The sequence below is a fragment of the Salmo trutta genome, chromosome 10, assembly GCF_901001165.1.
Source record: "Salmo trutta chromosome 10, fSalTru1.1, whole genome shotgun sequence".
NCBI classification, from domain to species: Eukaryota; Metazoa; Chordata; class Actinopteri; order Salmoniformes; family Salmonidae; genus Salmo; species Salmo trutta.
Window position 1 is genome coordinate 13554703 of NC_042966.1, and position 19698 is coordinate 13574400.

The following is a 19698-nucleotide window of genomic DNA, read 5'->3' on the forward strand; positions in this document are numbered from 1 at the left end:
ACCAGTATGGCTACCACAAAATTCTGCAGCAATACGCCATACCGTCTGGTTTGCGCTTAGTGGGACTATCATTTGTTTTTCAACAGGACAATGACACAACACACCTCCAGGCTGTGTAAGCACTATTTGACCAAGAAGGAGAGTGATGGACTGCTGCATCAGATGACCTGGCCTCCACAATCCCCTGACCTCAACCCAATTGAAATGCTTTGGAATGAGTTGGACCGCAGAGTGAAGGAAAAGCAGCCAACAATTGCTCAGCATGTGTGGGAACCCCTTCAAGACTGTTGGAAAAGCATTCCAGGTGAAGCTGGTTGAGAGAATGCCAAGAGTGTGCAAAGCCGTCATCAAGACAAAGCATGGCTACTTTGAAGAATCTAAAATCTATTTTGATTTGTTTAACACTTTTTTTGGTTACTACATGATTCCATGTGTGTTATTTCATAGTTTTGATGTCTTCACTATTATTCTAAAATAATAGTAAAAAAGAAAAACCCTTGAATGAGTCAGTCTGTCCAAACTTTTGACTGGTACTGTATATTCATGATATACTACCATAAATACTCTAAATTCAATCAAACTGCCAATGGTGTTCAAGGCCTCCATCTTCAAGTATGAAATTCTTTAAGGTCCATTTACCATGATCAATCTAAGGTGATCAAAGCCTTTCAATTAAAGAGAGGAACATGATCCTTCAAACGTTCCACTGCTGAATCATAAACTCTTAAGTGCTGGGTTGCAATTCCTGTCCATGTCCTTGTTGTCCTTCATCAACGCATGAAATACCTGGAGAGGAGAGAGCAAATCTTAGCATAAAACTGCATCCGGTCATTCTTTTTAGGCAAACACAGTAAATAAATACCTGTAGGTGGTGCTGTGTAGCCTACATTTCCACACAAAAAAAGCAGACTATCATACAGGTTCTTTCCTATTTATTTCTGTAACTGACATACACCGAGTATCCAAAACATTAAGAACATCTGCTCTTCCCATGACATACTGTAGACTGATCCCTTATTGATGTCACTTGTTAAATCCACTCCAGTCCGTGTAAATGAAGGGGAGGAGACAGGTTAAATCATGATTTTTAAGCTTTGAGACAATTGAGACACGGATTGTATATGTGTGCCATTCAGAGGGTGAATGGGCAAGACAAAATATTTAAGTGCCTTTGAATGGGGTATGTTAGTAGGTGCCAGGCGCACCAGTTTGCGTCAAGAACTGCAACGCTGCTGGGTTTTTCACGCTCAACAGTTTCCTGTGTGTATCAAGAATGGTCCACCACCCAAATGACATCCAGCCAACTTAACACAACTGTGGGAAGCATTGGAGTCAACATGGGCCAGCATCCCTGTGCTTTCGACACCTTGTAGAGTCCGTGCCCCGATGAATTGAGGCTGTTCTGAGGGCAAAAGGGAAGGTGTTCCTAATGTTTTGTGTACTCAATGTACATTCATTCACCTGTAGGTGGTGTAGTATATGAATTGTAGGACTCAACAAGTGTGAATCTATGATAAAGATGTCTTCCATATAGCAGTGGCTGAGTGATGTGTAATTTCTAAACTGCTACTGGCCACACAAGTGGCACACATGATGGACGGGCAGACCAGGGACTGGACATAACTACAGGCTATTTTTGAGGAATTTTGGGAGCATGACCCAGTTCACTCAATAGCCTACAGAAATGGCTTCAACCTAACCACATAATAACATTCTTGTATGTTTATTGTCACTCCATGCAAACTTATCCATTTTCTCACTTTCATGTCTTCTCATGTTTAGAGGAACTGACCTGGGACCATTTTCTGTTTCCATTGAGCATGGGCGCGGCTGCAATGCAGGCGAACAGCCTATCTGAGCCTATATCCTCAGGGAGGCGTGTCAGAAACTGGGCGCTGCGGATGAAATCCATCTGTAGGAGCACGTCCTCATACAGACGCAGGATCCCCAGACCCGTCCGGAACAGGAACTCCTCGCCGTCACGACAGAACACGTCCCACACGCGACACGCCACGTCCAATGGCAACGACTTACTGTACAGAGTGAAGATCCTGTGCACAGACACAGAAGCATGCATTCACAAACGAACGAACGCAAGCAAGTTCACCACACACACACACACGGCAGTTAGCAGAATGGTGAATGCAGATTATTTAATCTAGAGTTTACAGTAGCTGTGCTCTTATAACTGTGAATACTGAGCTGATAGCATGACTGGAACTAAAAGTGGGAGATAACAGCTTGAAGGCCACACTAAAGAGAGCCGTTACATACTTTCAAATGTTCACAGAGATCCCATAGGTACTTACCAGTCTATGAGATAGAGATCTGGGGTGAGGTTGGAGCTCTGGAAGTGGTTAAATAGTCTTGGGAGGTTCTCTTCAAAGAACACCTCGAATGCAGCAAAGTACTTCAGCATCTAGAGAAGAAGAACGGTAGCGAGAGATGCAGTGACGACTAATTCAGTCCTGTTAAAGTCATTTTAGAGAGAGGACAATTTTCCACAGTGGCCCCTATGGAAGTGGGCCTCACCAGATCATGGTCCACTCTGAAAAAGGCCAGTTGACAGGGTTTGTTGAGCAGGTTAGCGAATGCGATGAAGGCATCAGCTTCCTCCAGGTTGAGGATTAATACTGCAGCTATGAAGGACATGCCCTGGACCTGAAAGAGAACAGAACCGCCATTTCACTTTACAACCACCGCAGGCACGGTATGGGAGAAAATAAGGACAAAGAGTGCCGTTTTGACGTGTTACTCACATATCCCACGTCAGGTCTGTAACAGGTGTAAGCCCCCAGCACACTGTGGAGGAGATCATGATATGGCCCACCCTGTGGTTGAAGACAATCAGAGGATGAGAAATGCCATGGAGCGCGCACACACACACGGGGTAAGAGATGTACTGTACCTTCTGGAAGATAAAAAGAGGAGGGAATGTGCGGGATATGTCCAGCTTGATCAGGTCCAGACTGGACTCTCTGTCTGCCACCGATGCCCCATCTAGAATCGAAACACAAACAAATGGATGTTAAAAACATCATAAGAGAAAGGACAAACGGAACCATTTCAGGTTACTACAATAAACTGATCTCCAACCCGTCTGACCTCTCTGCATCGTTGTTTGTGCATGATAGGCTGAGTAACTCAGTAATCATTGACAGATACAGAGACACTGATGCAGTGCCAATATTTTGTAACCTAAAATGATGCCAAGAGGAGACAGGCTGCATATTTCTCTGTTCAGCTCTATTAAATCCTGTTGGATCCATCTCCTAAGGCTCTCGTTGGCAAAAACACAGTCTTTCTAATGCACTACAGATGTTAGAGCTTTGAATGTGTCACTATTGACTCTCAGTACTGGACCAATGGGCAGACAGTCTGACATGATGGTAGAAACAGACGCTTTACAGATCACTGGAAGAAAAACAACAGAAAGCCTTTGCACCAAGCCTGCAAATGGCTGCTGAGTGAGGGGGATTTGTGCAGTAATGTGACGCCAATATGGCGGCAGTACTGCTAAGTTTTTGTTCCACAATGTGTCAAGGACCTCAGACGTAAAGCAACGAGAGGAAATAGCTTTGTCTCAAACAGGAAGAGAGGAGAATGGATGTGTGTGTGTGTCTGAGGCTGAGATTCACAGTCTTGTCCCCTGAGGGCTTCTCCCCCCCCCCCCGCCCCAGACCAACCGTCAGCCTCTGTTTCTGAACCCGTCTCACTGAAACTCCTCCATCTCTCCTTTGCTCTGGAGAGGAATATTTCATACAGCTCTGTAGAAAAAGGAGGAAAGGAAAGAAGATTACTCTCTCAATGAGTCAGGACGTCTACTTTGCATTTTTCTGAAAACCACAAAGGCACTTTCTGGCAGTAAAACATGTAGGCAATTCAGAAATTCCTTCCACTCACAACACAACAGGCTGGTACATCTATTCCAGCTGAAAGTGGTGAAAGTGCTTGTTTTGTTAGAAAACAAACAATACCAGCACACTACATTTTTAGATGTATAACCTTGGCTATGTTAATACATTTCAATGTACTTTGTTATGTGTATTGACACATACATTTCTTCACTTTGTATATATTTTTCTGAATGCAAATCTGATTATATTCTGCCATTGGGAATACTGAATTACGCTGGGAGTTCTATGAGTTATGACTATTGAAACAGCATACATACCTGGGGTGATGTTGAGCTCGTTGCCTATGGCCAGGCTCCAGACCTTTCCTCTGACGTTGGGGGGCAAGCCCTGCCACCAGAGCTCTCTCACCCGTCGAGTGTTACGCCTACAGGGGGACACAAACGAACTGGCATGGGTCTACTGCACATGGGAGCCCTGACCTATGCCTACAAGCCTACCGACCGACTGGTTTACTGACCCGACTGGTTTACTGACTGACTGATTGGCTGTCTGGCTGGCTGGCTAATTAAATGGCTGACTGGCAGAATAACTGACTGAGTTACTGACTGAATACTGTACCAGAGGAAGCTCCTCAGAGGGAAGGACCGACCTCATAACTAAAACCAAATCATTGATTAAAACACACTGTTTTGCAATGAAGGTCTACAGTAACATCAACAGCACTCTGTAGGGTAGCACCATAGTGAAGCCACAGGACAGTTAGCTTCTGTCCTCCTTTGGGTACATTGACTTTAATACAAAACCTAGGATGCTCACGGTTTTCACCCCCTTCCATAGACTTACACAGTAATTATGACAACTGCCAGAGGATGTCATCCAACCTATCAGGGCTTGCAACATGAACTGACATGTTGTCCACCCAATCAAAGGATCAGAGAATTAATCTAGTACTGAAAGCATAAGCTACAGCTAGCTAGCACTGCAGTACATACAATGTGGTGAGTAGTTGACTCAAAGAGAGAGAAAGACAATAGTTAAACTGTTTTGAACAAATTAATTTCTTCCAAAATTAAGGAGAAGCAAGAGAGAGAGAGATTTGGTAGTATTTTTTAAAAAACTTTCACTTAGCTAATGAATGCAACTAGCTAGCTAGTTCAGCCTACTCAAACACCCGGCTCAAACAGAGAGGGATGCTATGTTAGCCAGCTGGCTTTGGCTATCCAACACTGGAACTCTTCCAAGTCAAGGTAAGCTTTTATTAAGTTATTGCCACCGGGGCCCACCGGTGTAACTGCTAAACTGCTTTCTGACTGTACTGCATGACTATGATGTGACAACGATGTAGGCTGTGTGTAGCGGTTAGCGGTCAATGGTCATGATTTGAAGGTTTGGCTAGGAAAGGTTATTTTTGCCTGGTCACAGACAGCTGATGTGTTGTGCACTGAAGTCCACAAGCGAAGGGGAAATGTGAGAGGAGGAAAGCGCATAGATAGTTGGTAGAAGGAATTATACAGCCTATACAACGAGCAAAGTGATCATGCTGTTTTTATGTGGCTGCTATGAAAGTGAACTGTGTTTGCATGTGATCAGGGGTGTACTCATTTTGCCGATTCTGTTAAAATGTTTCTTAAAACGGAAAGAGGGATAAGAATAACTGAATTTATCCAATAGAACTGTTTGGACTAATGACTACACCCTAGATCAGCTAGATGCAGGCAACAATGTGCCAGGCGGTATTGAATGCGTCACTGTCTGTCACATTGATTACTCAAAATTCTCTATCTGTGCACCTACGTTGTAAACCTTCATTCATAGCCTAGGTTGTAGCAACCTCATGATGGGTAAAGGGAAAATTAGAGTATCATGTAGTAGCCTAAACCTATCAATGTTACATTGAGCTGGGTGAATGGAATATGAATGCCAGTCATCCAATATGCTGTAATAGAAACAAGGCCATGCTCATAAAAAATGTATCATCATCCCTCATCTTAAACGGCACCGACCGCCACTGTACTGTACTGACTGGATACTGTACATCGCTGCTCCATGCCAGTGGAGAGTTGTTTAGCAGGAAGTGACTAGCTAGCTAACTCACGTGTTTTCCCAGTTGGGCAGGATGTCGTTGTTCCAAACCACCATGGCGTTGGCGATGCTTTCCTCCTGCTTAAACCTCTCCTTCATCTCTTTCCTCTTCCTCTGGGCCTCCTTCAATTCTGTGGGGAGGGGGGCACAAATCCTTTGGTTACACTTCATAATAACTTTTAATGAATACGCCATTAGAAATGCTTATAAATGCTTTAAAAATATATATTTTATTTTCCTTCTGCTTTACAATTGTTATCATGATGTAAAGTTGCAAAAGTATGTTCAAGGTCTGGCTTTAGCAACGGCTTCAACTGACAGAATGAGCTAAGTAACATCTGGAGGTCTATACAGTGGACAGGTCAAATGTGGCTGACCTCCATTGCACAGCCCTGAAAAGACAGTGAAATGGAAGGGGTGAGAGAGGAATACATTGACAGTACCCCTCTTCTTGGCCTCGGCCACCATCTCGTCATACTCCTGGCGGTGACGCTGGGCCTCCTCCACAGACTTGGCAGGAAGGTTCCTGCCGAGAGAGCAGAGGAGACACGGTATCAGTGTCTGTCAGTGTCAGTTTCACCGTAATCAGTGTATATCACAGCAACTGAGGACACAAAATGGTTACTTTTAGTCAAGTTCAACACATTGAGGATTAAAGAGAGATTAACACCTACAAACAGAGAGACTAACTTTGCCTTGCAGACAGTGTGTTTGTTATGGTTCAGACAACACACTCAGATTTCATATATCTATTCTTAATGAGGGCCTGAGGTCTTGGATCAGAGAGAGCAGCTGAGGTAACCAAGGAGTCTCACAGACAGAGAAACTCAAAACCACTTGTTTTTGGACGCTGTGTGCTTCTCACTGTGTTCTTAATAGACACCACACCCTGGCCTGAGCCTAGTTGAAAATAATGTAGTGTGTGTAATATAGATCCAGATCCCACTGAGGTTACAGTGCCTTGCAAAAGTATTCACCCCCTTGGCATTTTTCCTACTTTGTTGCATTACAAACTGTAATTTTTATGGATTTTTATTTGGATTTCATGTAATGGACATACACAAAATAGTCCAAATTGGTGAAGTGAAATTTAAGAAATGACTTGTTTCAAAAAATTTGAAAAACAATTTAAACGGAAAAGTGGTGATTGCATATGTATTCACCCCTTTGCTATGAAGCCCCTAAAAAAGATCTGGTGCAACCAATTACCTTCAGAAGTCATATAATTAGTTAAATAAAGTCCACCTGTGTGCAAACTAAGTGTCACATGATCTGTGACACGATTTCAGTATACAGACACCTGTTCTGAAAGGCCACAGAGTCTGCAACACCACTAAGCAAGGGGCACCACCAAGCAAGCAGCACTATGAAGACCAAGGAGCTCGCCAAACAGGTCAGGGACAAAGTTGTGGAGAAGGACAGATCCCGGTTGGGTTATAAAAAAATATCAGAAACTTTGAACATCCCTCGGAGCACCATTAAATCCATTATTAAAAATTTGAAAGAATATGGCACCACAACAAACCTACCAAGAGAGGGACGCCCACCAAAACTCACGGACCAGGCAAGGAGGGCATTAATCAGAGAGGCAACAAAGAGACCAAAGATAACCCTGAAGGAGCTGCAAAGCTCCACAGCGGAGATTGGAGTATCTATCCATAGGACCACTTTAAGCCATACACTCCACAGAGCTGGGCTTTACAGAAGAGTGGCCAGAAAAAAAATAAGAAAACATGTTTGGTGTTCGCCAAAAGGCATGTGGGAGACTCCCCAGACATATGGAAGAAGGTACTATGGTCAGATGAGACTAAATGTAGCTTTTTGGCCATCAAGGAAAACACTATGTCTGGCGCAAACCCAACACCTCTCATCACCCCGAGAACACCATCCCCACAGTGAAGCATGGTTGTGGCAGCATCATGCTGTGGGGATGTTTTTCCATCGGCAGGGACTGGGAAACTGGTCAGAATTGAAGGAATGATGGATGGCGCTAAACACAGGAAAATTCTTGAGGGAAACCTGTTTCAGTCTTCCAGAGATTTGAAACTGGGATGGAGGTTCACCTTCCAGCAGGACAATGACCCTAAGCATACTGCTAAAGCAACACTCGAGTGGTTTAAGGGGAAACATTTACATGTCTTGGAATGGCCTAGTCAAAGCCCATACCTCAATCCAATTGAGAATCTGTGGTATGACAAAGATTGCTGTACATCAGCGGAACTCATCCAACTTGAAGGAGCTGGAGAAGTTATGCCTTGAAGGGCACAAATCCCAGTGGCTAGATGTGCCAAGCTTATAGAGACATACCCCTAGAGACTTGCAACTGTAATTGCTGCAAAAGGTGGCTCTACAAAGTATTGACTTTGAGGGGGTTGAATAGTTATGCACGCTCAAGTTCAGTTTTTTTGTCTTATTTCTTATTTGTTTCACAAGAAAAAATATTTTGCATCTTCAAAGCGGTAGGCATGTTGTGTAAATCAAATGATACAAACCCCCTAAAAATCCAATTTAATTCCAGGTTGTAAGGCAACAAAATAGGAAAAATGCCAAGGGGGTGAATACTTTCGTAAGCCACTGTAGGTCTAACCTTTCTCAAAACATGTGGCCTTTTCCCTCTGCAAGGACTGGAGGGCATAATAAACATGAACAGAGGAACAGACAAAAGAAATGGAAAGATGTGACAGAAATAAAGTGGAGAGAGAGTCGGAGGGAGAGATAGTGGGGACTTACGCAGGCCTGTCCTCCAATATAAGAGCTGTGGTGGACAGTGGCTCAAAGTCCAGGTTCTTCCTCCGGCCTTGTTGAGGCTGAGTAGGGGACGTCCCAGCTGACGTTCCCCCAGGCCCAGCCTTGCCCACCCTGGCCTCAAACTCCTGCAGATACATCAACAACCTGAATCCCTATAGGTACTAGAAAACACAGCCCAAATACAGGTCAACTAGCCTCTTGGGTTTAGATTTGAAAGAGAGGAAAGACAGTGGCTTTAGCCGTGAGGGGTGACAGGATCAGCTGACAGGCTTGTGGAAATCACAAGGCCCATGCAGGCAGCAGCCTATGTGGCTGGGGAGAGAGGAATTAGAGAGAGAGAATGAGGGGACTAAAGAGTGTGTGATGGTGGGGGAGACTGTGGAGTGTGTAATGGTTGTTGATGACTGTGGAGAGAGATCTGGAGAGAGGTCGAGAAAGAGAGCATTCTTAGGGTGTACAGTTGAAGTCGGAAGTTTACATACACTTAGGTTGGAGTCATTAAAACTCGTTTTTCAACCACTCCACAAATCTCTTGTTAACAAACTATAGTTTTGGCAAGTTGGTTAGGACATCTACTTTGTGCATGACACAAGTCATTTTTCCAACAATTTTTTACATACAGATATCACTTATAATTCACTGTATCACAATTACAGTTGGTCAGACGTTTACATACACTAGATTGACTGTGCCTTTAAACAGCTTGGAAAATTCCAGAAAATGATGTCATGGCTTTAGAAGCTTCTGATAGGCTAATTGACATCATTTGAGTCAATTGGAGGTGTACCTGTGGATGTATTTCAAGGCCTACCTTCAAACTCATTGCCTCTTTGCTTGACATCATTGAAAAATCAAAAAAAAATCAGCCAAGACCTCAGAAAAATAAATTGTAGACCTCCACAAGTCTGGTTCATCATTGGGAGCAATTTCCAAACGCCTGAAGGTACCACGTTCATCTGTACAAACACCATGGACCACTCAGCCGTCATACCGCTCAGGAAGGAGAAGCGTTCTGTCTCCTAGAGATGAACGTACTTTGGTGCGAAAGGTGCAAATCAATCCCAGAACAACAGCAAAGGACCTTGTGAAGATGCTGGACGAAACAGGTACAAAAGTGCCTATATCCACAGTAAAACGAATCCTATATCGACATAACCTCAAAGATCGCTCAGCAAGGAAGAAGCCACTGCTATAAAACTGACATAAAAAAGCCAGACTACGGTTTGCAACTGCACATGGGGACAAAGATTGTACTTTTTGGAGAAATGTCCTCTGGTCTGATGAAACAAAAATAGAACTGTTTGGCCATAATGACCATCATTATGTTTGGAGGAAAAAGGGGGACGCTTGCAAGCCGAAGAACACCATCCCAACCGTGAAGCACGGGTGGCAGCATCATGTTGTGGTGGTGCTTTGCTGCAGGAGGGACTGGTGCACTTCACAAAATAGATGACATCATGAAGAAGGAAAATTATGTGGATATCTTGAAGCAACATCTCAAGACATCAGTCAGGAAGTGAAAGCTTGGTCGCAAATGGGTCTTCCAAATGGACAATGACCCCAAGCATACTTCCAAAGTCGTGGCAAAATGGCTTAAGGACAACAAAGTCAAGGCATTGGAGTGGCCATCACAAAGCCCTGACCTCAATCCTATATAACATGTGTGGTCAGAACTGAAAAAGCGTATGCGAGCAAGGAGGCCTACAAAACCTGACTCAGTTACACCAGCTCTGTCAGGAGGAATGGGCCAAAATTCACCCAACTTATTGTGGGTAGCTTGTGGAAGGCTACCCGAAACGTTTGACCCAAGTTAAACAATTTAATTTAATTCTTAAAATAAAGTGGTGATCCTAACTGACATTTACATTTAAGTAATTTAGCAGACGCTCTTATCCAGAGCGACTTACAAATTGGTGCATTCACCTTATGATATCCAGTGGAACAACCACTTTACAATAGTGCATCTAAATCTTTTAGGGGGGGGGTAGAAGGATTACTTTATCCTATCCTAGGTATTCCTTAAAGAGGTGGGGTTTCAGGTGTCTCCGGAAGGTGGTGATTGACTCCGCTGTCCTGGCGTCGTGAGGGAGCTTGTTCCACCATAGGGGTGCCAGAGCAGCGAACAGTTTTGACTGGGCTGAGCGGGAACTGTGCTTCCTCAGAGGTAGGGGGGCCAGCAGGCCAGAGGTGGATGAGCACAGTGCCCTCGTTTGGGTGTAGGGACTGATCAGAACTTCCAACTTCAACTGTACATCATGAGTCATGTCTAGGGGTCAATAAATGCCCCTGATATCCAATGCGTTTGTTTCGTGCAAGTTGGTGCATTGACTATCTAATAGACCAAGTGACTAGCTACATCACCATACATCCCTCAGCTCCACTACACCTTACAAGGCTCACCTTTGACCTTTCACAATGCATGAAACGGCTACTGTATGGATGTCAATGGCTACATTGTCTTGTGTTGTGGCTCCTTCAAGACATTTATGGGTGTAGTTACAAAGGGGGCTATCAGAAGAAAAAGGCTGGTAAGGACGGGGGAGGGGAGTGCCATCTCAGGAGAGTGAGATTTACCAAAACCAGTGAAGAGGAACAGCCACCATAGTAAAAGTGGAGAAATAGGCACAGCTTTTTCACCATTTGATTGCTGCTGTCCTATAGTACTTAGAAAAGGTCAGAGATGAACTGTGTTTAACCAACACCAATGCTTTTCTAGAGGCACACTATCATATATAAATCACAAAGTATATACCAGAAAAGCATATAGAGCTATGTGACCACTTGTAATGTCAAAGTGTATATACAATCAACTGTGTATTAATAAATGTCAAGTCAAATATATCAATGTAAGGTAAACCAAAAACATTAACATTTGCAGGTATATATTCTTAAATTTTCCCGATTTCACTTATATCATCAAAATCAATCAATCATAGTACATTTTGGGGCTCATGCTCGGGTATTTACCTAAATAAGTAGAAGATTGTAGAAAAATAATGTTAAAAGTAACATTATATTCTTAAGACATAAGTTGAAAATGGTACAGTAGCTGCTTCCTGTCATGTCATTTTGATTTATAGCCGAGTGTCAAAACACTGGTTTTAAATGTCCAAATTCATAATCAATATGCTGAAATAAGTTATGATTATGCACCAAGACATAAAAATGTCACGCTTGTGTTCAGATTACTTGTATTTGCTAAATTAGTACCTTAAAAACTGCTCACACATCAACATTTATCAAGCCAGACAGAAATTGATTAGCTTGTTCTACTGTAATTTTATTTAACTAGGGCAAGTCAGTTAAGAACAAATTCTTATTTACAATGATGGCCTAGGGACAGTGGGTTTACTGCCTTGTTCTGGGGCAGAACGACAGATTTGTATTTCGTCAGCTCGGGGATTTGAACTTGCAACCTTTCGTTTCGGTTACTAGTCCAACGCTCTAACCACTAGGCCACGCTGCCGCCCGTAATCAATAGCGTGCACACAGGAATCACTCACATGGATATTGTATGTAAATCAATGGTACTGGGACAATTGTCTGCCGCTACTTGCACCATTTTTCGCTCTTCTGAAAGACAAACCACAATGAACTTGGGTATACTACATATAACAGTCAATAGATGAGAACCTGTAGTGGCCATTTATCAACTTATCGCCTTGTGGGACAAAGTTTACGGTAGATGACCAATACTAAAAAGTAAACAACACTGGATCATTTCAACAAATAACTGCTCCACAGGTAGTTCTACATAGTAACAGGGGTTGGCTCTCATTTGAGTGACAGCTTCACTGTCAAATCTGTGTATTTGTTTGTGGCCAGCGGCTTTTAGAAAGAGTGCGCCCTGATTTTCCTATTGACCTTTGAGTTTGAAAAGGACAACCACGTTCTTACACGCTGACCACAGCGCTTGCGTCGCAAAATAAATGTACACATACATGTTATTCAATCATTGCACTCACACTGCTCGCGCACGTCTGCGTAGCCAGGCGCTAAAAATAGAACTTGGTTCTATTTGTTAAGCACAACGCGCTGCAAGTCCTGCCTCTCCCATCTCCTCATTGGTTTTTAGGAGCATATACCATCGTGGGTGATTGAAAGATGAACTGAGGTCCACACTCCAGTCCAGTCGGTTGTGGTAATGTTACCTTAAAGTTGGTTGCCAACCGCCATATAAACTCCAAAGAAGAAGAAGCCTGAAGGAGGAGAGATTACTAGAAATGAACTCGGTTTACCCTTTTATCTGTGGATTAATTGGCGGAGTAGAGGACCTTGTGCATTTCAGGTATAATAACAACCCAATGTTTATATCCCAGGCCAATTTAGCTAGCAAAAGCTAGCTAGCTAAATTGCCATAAATGTTTAATGCTTTTCGACCTGTCCCCGGAGTTTGTTTTGATATTTCAACCTGCGTGTCCTGATCACATCTGGTGTAAGTGGACAAAATCAACTTGCACGCATGCAGTCTGGTCAGCATTGTTAGACATGCGACGGACAGGCGCATATGATAAAATCAACGGTACCAAACCAAAGATATTCATCTATTTAAATTAATCGATTTAGTGTCATCTTGATGACTATAAATGTTTATATTAAGTTCACCAATCTGAGGTTAAAATTATGTGTAATTTCACTTCGTTGCATGAGGTGAAAATGCAAGCTTGTGTAAGGTAGTAACACAAACTGTCCACATTAGGGAAATTAGCGTATTATTAAATAATTGAATATGGCAAAATAACTCAACATGTCCATTTCGGATGTTAGTATATGTTGCCTAATCAAACAATTGCAACAATGACATCTATTTCTCACTCATTTAACCATTTATAGTAAAAAAAATGCCCTCAAACACAATTTAACTAGGAGCTCTAATCTAGATTCCATAGTGTCTGTGTAGCTGCCTGAACGTTCGCCGTCCATAATAAGGAATACGGGCAAATCTAATAGATCTATCACATTTGAGAACGTATGTAAGGAAAAATGGATTACAACACTCTGCATTTTGAGCCGCAGAGTCTATGAGCTGCTGGAGCTATGGCAAGAGTCTCAGAGACCTTGGGATTGTCGAAGATTACTTTGATACTGCATTAAATTATGATAATTTGTCCTAGCATGCATTTTCCCCTCCTATGTTAGTACTAGGGTGGGCATGGACATGAGTTGTATGGTCAATGGAAATGGTTGCTTAGCAGCCCCATGCAGATAGGAGATTGAGAAGATGACTGAAAAGGAAACTCGAGAAAGTCCATACCCCTGCGCTTAAGAGATTTGGTGTGGACACAGACGTGAGACCATCTGGAATACTCTCCTGATGAAAGAAGAACAACGTTCACACTCAGTTCAATCCCTCCAAAGTGTCTATCAAAAAAAAAAAAAGAGTCATGTCAAGTAGTTCAGGGTAACCACTTTATTTGGATAGTCTGTAGAGCATCTACAGATGGACTATCAGTAACATTTCAACTAACAATCTATTAACCCTTATCCTAACCCTAAGCTTAACCCTTGTTCTAAACCTAACTCTAACCTTAGCAGATAGTTTGTTGATCGTATGACCACCTGTAGAGCATCTACCGATGGACTATTCGGACTATCCAAAATAAAGTGTGACCCTTCAGTACACATCCAATCCACATAAGCAATTTTGCCCTTTGGCCATGTTAAGGAAGATGGGCAACGTTATCGAAAGGGCCTCTGTTGGAGATGCAATTCAATCCCTACCCCTCCATGTAGAATAACTGCATGAGGGATCAACCCATCACCTGAGCTTCTATACGGCACATTTCTGGAACACATTTTAGATGGACCGTCTGACATCTAGATCCCTACTCTAACCTGTGTAGCTCACTCTAGATGAGGTCACTCTCTTCTAGTCATAATCTCAGTAGGACAGTGAGGCTTATAAACACTCATCACTCATCTTGTCTGCAGCTGTATGTACTAGAGTTGAGTGCACTACTAATCCAGTGAAGGGACACATTTAACTGGCTTCAGTGTCCGTTTCCATCCAGGCATGAAAACATGCATTAGTGCCTCCAATGACTGTGAAGACGGATCTGTACCTGCATGGCAGAGTAGGGGAGGGAGACAGGGAGTGAGGAGAAGAGGGGGAGAGAGAGGAAGGAAGGACGTAGCCAGGGGCTGAGGGCAGGAGACGGCTGAGGCCAGGAGACGGCTGAGGCCAGGAGACGGCTGAGGCCAGGAGACGGCTGAGGGCAGGAGACGGCTGAGGCCAGATGGGCATAATTCAAGCTCAATCGAGGCTCAACATACCAGGCAGTAGGCAAGAGGCGTACACCTTGAATAAAAACCTACTCTTTACCCAGGCAGCCAGCCAGGCAGCTAGCCAGCCTCAGGGACAGAGCCAGCTGGAGCATACACCCTCAACAGCTGCAGTGGCAGATGGGCCTGCCAGGCTCCAACCTGAATGAGCTGAACCCTACTCTCTCGTCGGTGTTGGGAAGGAGTAGGCAAAGTACAGGCCGGCTAAAGCCTTTGTCGCACTACTATATATAAGCTCTGATGCCATTATTACCAGGCACTCTATTATAGGATTCTCAGAAGGAATGATATCTGATGTTAAAGAATTTACTCGAGCTGTGAGCATGAGATGCTATCAGTATGCTACCTGGTCAGACAGGTATCGGTGAGTTGTAAGAATAGGGCGTCGGGAATGATTGTTATGCTGTGTCATTGCGTGTTGCACAAGGCTGCACAAGGCTGCAACTGTGTCCGTTTCAAGTGGCAACTAGTGAATCATGTGATACAAAACAAAAGGGCTGCAATGCAATGTATCATAGGTGAAGGAGTTGAACAGAAGGGGTGCAAATGACTTGATTGGAGATTAAACAGTTGTAGTCCTTTACTTTCTTTAAAGCATTAAAGCTACGTTAACAAATTGAGGTTCGGTGCGTAAGGCTGACATAATCCCTATTTATCAGGGTTAAGTCCTGACTAGCACGTGGAAAAAATGATCTAGGCTAAATATTGAGCTCATGGCATCCACCTCGACTTTACAAGCACATTCCTAGATGACGCACTTGCTGGATTCCCTCCAGGCCGGGTCAGGTAGCTTTCTCTCCCATACACAATGCTTTACAAGGAAGTTAGGTCAGTTAATAGGTCTGTGAATAACTACTGTAGCACAGTGACATCGGGGCCAGCATTCAAAAAGCTTCTCAGAGTAGGAGTGTGGATCTAGGATCAGTTTTGTCTTTCAAATAATAATGAATAAGATTATATGGATAGGGATGACCTGATCCTAGATCAGCACTCTAACTCTCAGATGCTTTATGTATACGGGCCCAGGGCCTCCATGTCAATGAAATCCTTTTCATTATGACCTAAAAGACACAGCTGATCCTAGATCAGCACTCCTAATCTGACATGCTTTATTCGTGAATATGGGCCTGGGACACCAACCTGCTGTATGGTCCTGGAGTCCTTGGGAGCGCTCTCTCTAGCGGGGACTTTCCCAAACAGCTTCCAACCAGGGACATTCTGAGACGGACCCTTCGGCTCTCTCTGCTTCTTGGGAAATAAACTCCTGACCAGACAGAAAAGCCAGGGCAAATGAGTGGGCAATTTTTAATGATGACACACTTATTTTATTCCCCCCTGTCAGCTAAACGGTTTTGATGAGTCGACGTACTGAGAAATCAGGGTTATTAGTGTCTCTCTGAATCATTTCCTAGATCAAACAAAAGTCATACTGATATGGTCAGTTCAGTTGACACTGAAGGAGGGATACGCTGCCACTCTTATTTAATCAACTGGATCAATTTCACCTGATCCTATGTGGGATCATAAACCTAAGGGTTAACACTTTACATGAAGGTATGCTCAAAAGGGTTTACAAAGGAGTTATAAGTAGTTCGACTGTTAATTACTATATTACATCAATCAATCAATCAAATGTATTTATAAAGCCCTTCTTACATCAGCTGATGTCACAAAATTATAGCTACCAATCACGTTCTAAGTATTTATTAGAGACGTATAAACTATCTATGGACCAATAATTAAGTGTTTCTAATCAATTTGCACCTACTGTAAAGTGTAACAACCTAGGGGATGTCTGTGTGTGGGAACACCATTACTACGGTATTCACTGCAGCTGGCTCCATTTCCACCAGGTCTCTGCCTGCTCTAAATGTTGAATGAGACAGAGGCCTAGTTCTAGCTCTGGCTTTGTTCATTATGTCCTGGTGTGCTGTTACAATACCAATACACCGTTTTGTAGGCGAGCAAGGTTATTGGCAGTGACTGCTGTTTTAAAGGGTTTCAATTGCATCGATAACATGGCTATACGGAGTATAAAGGCAAACATTGATGTAAAGCGAAGTATGCACACTGTGACAAAGTTCCTACCTCTCGTCCTTGCAAAAAAAATGCACTCGTCACCATGCAAATAATCTCAGCCAACAAATACAACAACTCATTTACCTGCCAAAATACTCAGCAATGCCGGGTCTTTTGGACTGTAAAGCCAGTTCTGAGGGGTCTACCGAGACTACACTCAGGCCCTCTGGTATATCCCCTGGGGCGGACTGACGTCTGCTGGACTCAAAGGTGTTCCTGGAGCTCAGACTGACGTCCATGAACCTGAGGTCACTGTGGCCCTGGGCCCCCAGCTCCGCGAAGGTCTCCCCATCCTCATCCCCTGGACTGAGAATGGTGGAGGAGTCATAGCTCAGACTGTTGGGCACAGTCCTGGTCCTGAGGGCCTGAGGATGGGGTCTGGAAGAAAGATCATCTCCTAGGTGACCAGATGCTGAAGGTTCCTCTCCCTGAATGGTGTCTGGTTTAGCACTGACCCTGCAGGGGTCATTTGTTGGTGCTGGGCTTGATGGTAAACCCTGAGAGGTGAGATTAGCACCACCAGATAGACCTCCTGCTACGCTAGCTTGTGTCCTAGGCTGGGCCCCGGCTCCGTCGGGTTCCACTCTGATATTGCAGGATTCTGGATGTCCCTCCCTTGCACTCATTGCAATTGAGGAGGGTTTTTCACACTGTGTGTTAGAGAGACATGTTGCGGCACCATCCGAAATAATTGTTACCACTGTCTCTGTGTGCAACTTGGCGCTGCTGTGTCCTATAAATAATCCACCATTTGCCATTTTGGCCTCCTTGTCAGGGGTCATACTCCAGTTAATCGGTGGCCTAATAACAGCATCACTGCTGAGGGTGCTCTGAATAACACTGTCTGTGTCCCAATTCGAGAGCCCCTCTGGAACAGTCCGGGAGGCAGCTGTGCAGCTCAGTTCAAGCTGTCCATTGCAGGAGTGTGTCATTGACTCTACAGTCTCAGCTGCTGTCACAAAGTTCAATGGCGGATGACAGGCATCTACTTCTTCTTCTGCAGAGGATTCCTTGTTCTTCTCTGCCAGTGAAATCCCCTGGAGAGCATTCCCGTCCATTTCCTTTCGATTCACCGCAGCGATAGCAGAGGAGTTCCCTGCCTTGGCGCCTACCATTGTTGACTCAGTAAACCCGTTAGTAGCGGAGTCACAACCTGGCTCAGAAATAACACAATTGCTTACAGTGCCACCGGATGGACTGTCAGTAACTAAAACCGTGGAACCGCCAATATCCTTTCCTGCTTCACCCGACTCCCTGCTGTCACTGCAACCCGTTTCATCCTTGCTGACATGTTTAGAGATACAAGCTGCCGCTTCGGCGGTACCGTGAGACAGCGGCTCGGTGACATATGTGCTGCTGGTCCCCTTTTCGTTCACATCAACACAGAAAGCCGGTGGAGAAGAGACATTATATGCCTTTTCCATATCATTCACATTCCCCACACCACCGCTCCATAACAAAAACGCTGTGGTGGCTGGTTCAGCTTTGCTTGCCCTTTCCCCGTTTTTCCTTGTCTAGCTATTATGCCTATCATGATCTCAGAGAGTATCGCTCATTACAGAATGACGCAAATCAAAATACGGTTGCTATTCCGAGCGACGGCGGCAGGAAAAGGGGGAATATCAGTCGCCTGGTCGTGTATAATTTTTGTTATTAGAAAAACCGGCAGCCGCCCCCATTTGGGCGGTGAGCAGGAGCCATTTTGAGATTCCAATGACGTAGAAGGGGGGAGCAAATCACCAGCCACGCAGACGGAAAATATGGGATGAGGGGACATCTGCTGTCCATACGGAGCTATAACACGCCTGGTTTATCCGACACGAGTTTTTTTTAAAGCACAACGCGCAGGTATTCAGGCTTCGTTGGTTCAGCACAAGTATCCCGTATTTTGTAAAGAAACACACAACAATCAAGGTAGGCTAAGACCTGGAAAGAGTTGATCACTCAGTAGACTACAGTTTAATTTAGTTCACTTCATATGCACATATGCACAGGCCACCTGTAGAGCCCAACTTAGTTTCAGCACCACGGACAGCGCCAATGAAAATAACCACTTGGGCAGTGGGCACTGATTCGTCTTATTTACCGGTAGATGCATAGAGGCATCTAAATAAGATGCTATGATTAGGGACATCAAACGTTCAGCCTGCTGCACAGAGGACAGACCCTATAGTCCTGGGCCTTAGCATCAAAAAGTGATGAAGCCGTGACGTGGCGGATACACATGTTAATTTACACTGGCATGTACTCATAGGACCCAGGAGAAAAATAATGTAGCTTTCATCTCTGTGTTTCATCATTTTCCAAGCTGCTGAATCTCACCGGAGAAAGCATTCGAGTGAGCAAAACAGCGTCCCTCTGTCTCTTTATGTGTATGCCATCTATCTGATGCTATATGGTCAAAAAGAGTATGGCATTGTTGCCGCCCCTAGTATTGAATGCAAGGGAAGCCAGCGATCCTATGGCCTCCCTTGATAAAAAAATATATATATATAAAATAATTGCTAATCAGACTTGAGCTAAACTGAGTGAGCTCAACTGTGAATGGGGCTGGAGCACCAAAGTGTAAAGGGGAGCCAGTTTGGATTTGGCTTCACTCCAATCACGTTACATCAGGAGAAATAGGTAATTGACAGAAACAACTTGAATT

The 19698-nt window shown here is 44.0% G+C and overlaps 1 protein-coding gene across 2 annotated transcripts; it reads right to left on the reverse strand.

Moving 5' to 3' along the window:
- Positions 1 to 453: 453 nt before the first annotated feature.
- Positions 454 to 18736, reverse strand: tbc1d12b (TBC1 domain family, member 12b). 2 transcript variants are annotated; one of them, XM_029764481.1, is made up of 14 exons: positions 17133 to 18736; positions 16110 to 16233; positions 13942 to 13998; positions 8670 to 8812; positions 6383 to 6465; positions 5953 to 6070; positions 4175 to 4281; positions 3687 to 3767; positions 2909 to 3000; positions 2760 to 2831; positions 2533 to 2661; positions 2310 to 2419; positions 1793 to 2051; positions 454 to 786 (listed from the first exon to the last, which is right to left on the reverse strand). In XM_029764481.1, the coding sequence occupies exons 1-14, from the start codon at positions 18470 to 18472 to the stop codon at positions 715 to 717; spliced, it is 2787 nt and encodes a 928-aa protein (XP_029620341.1). In that variant the 5' UTR covers positions 18473 to 18736; the 3' UTR covers positions 454 to 714. The 2 variants fall into 2 exon arrangements, with proteins under 2 accessions (XP_029620341.1, XP_029620342.1); XM_029764482.1 differs by lacking the exon at positions 13942 to 13998.
- Positions 18737 to 19698: the final 962 nt, after the last annotated feature.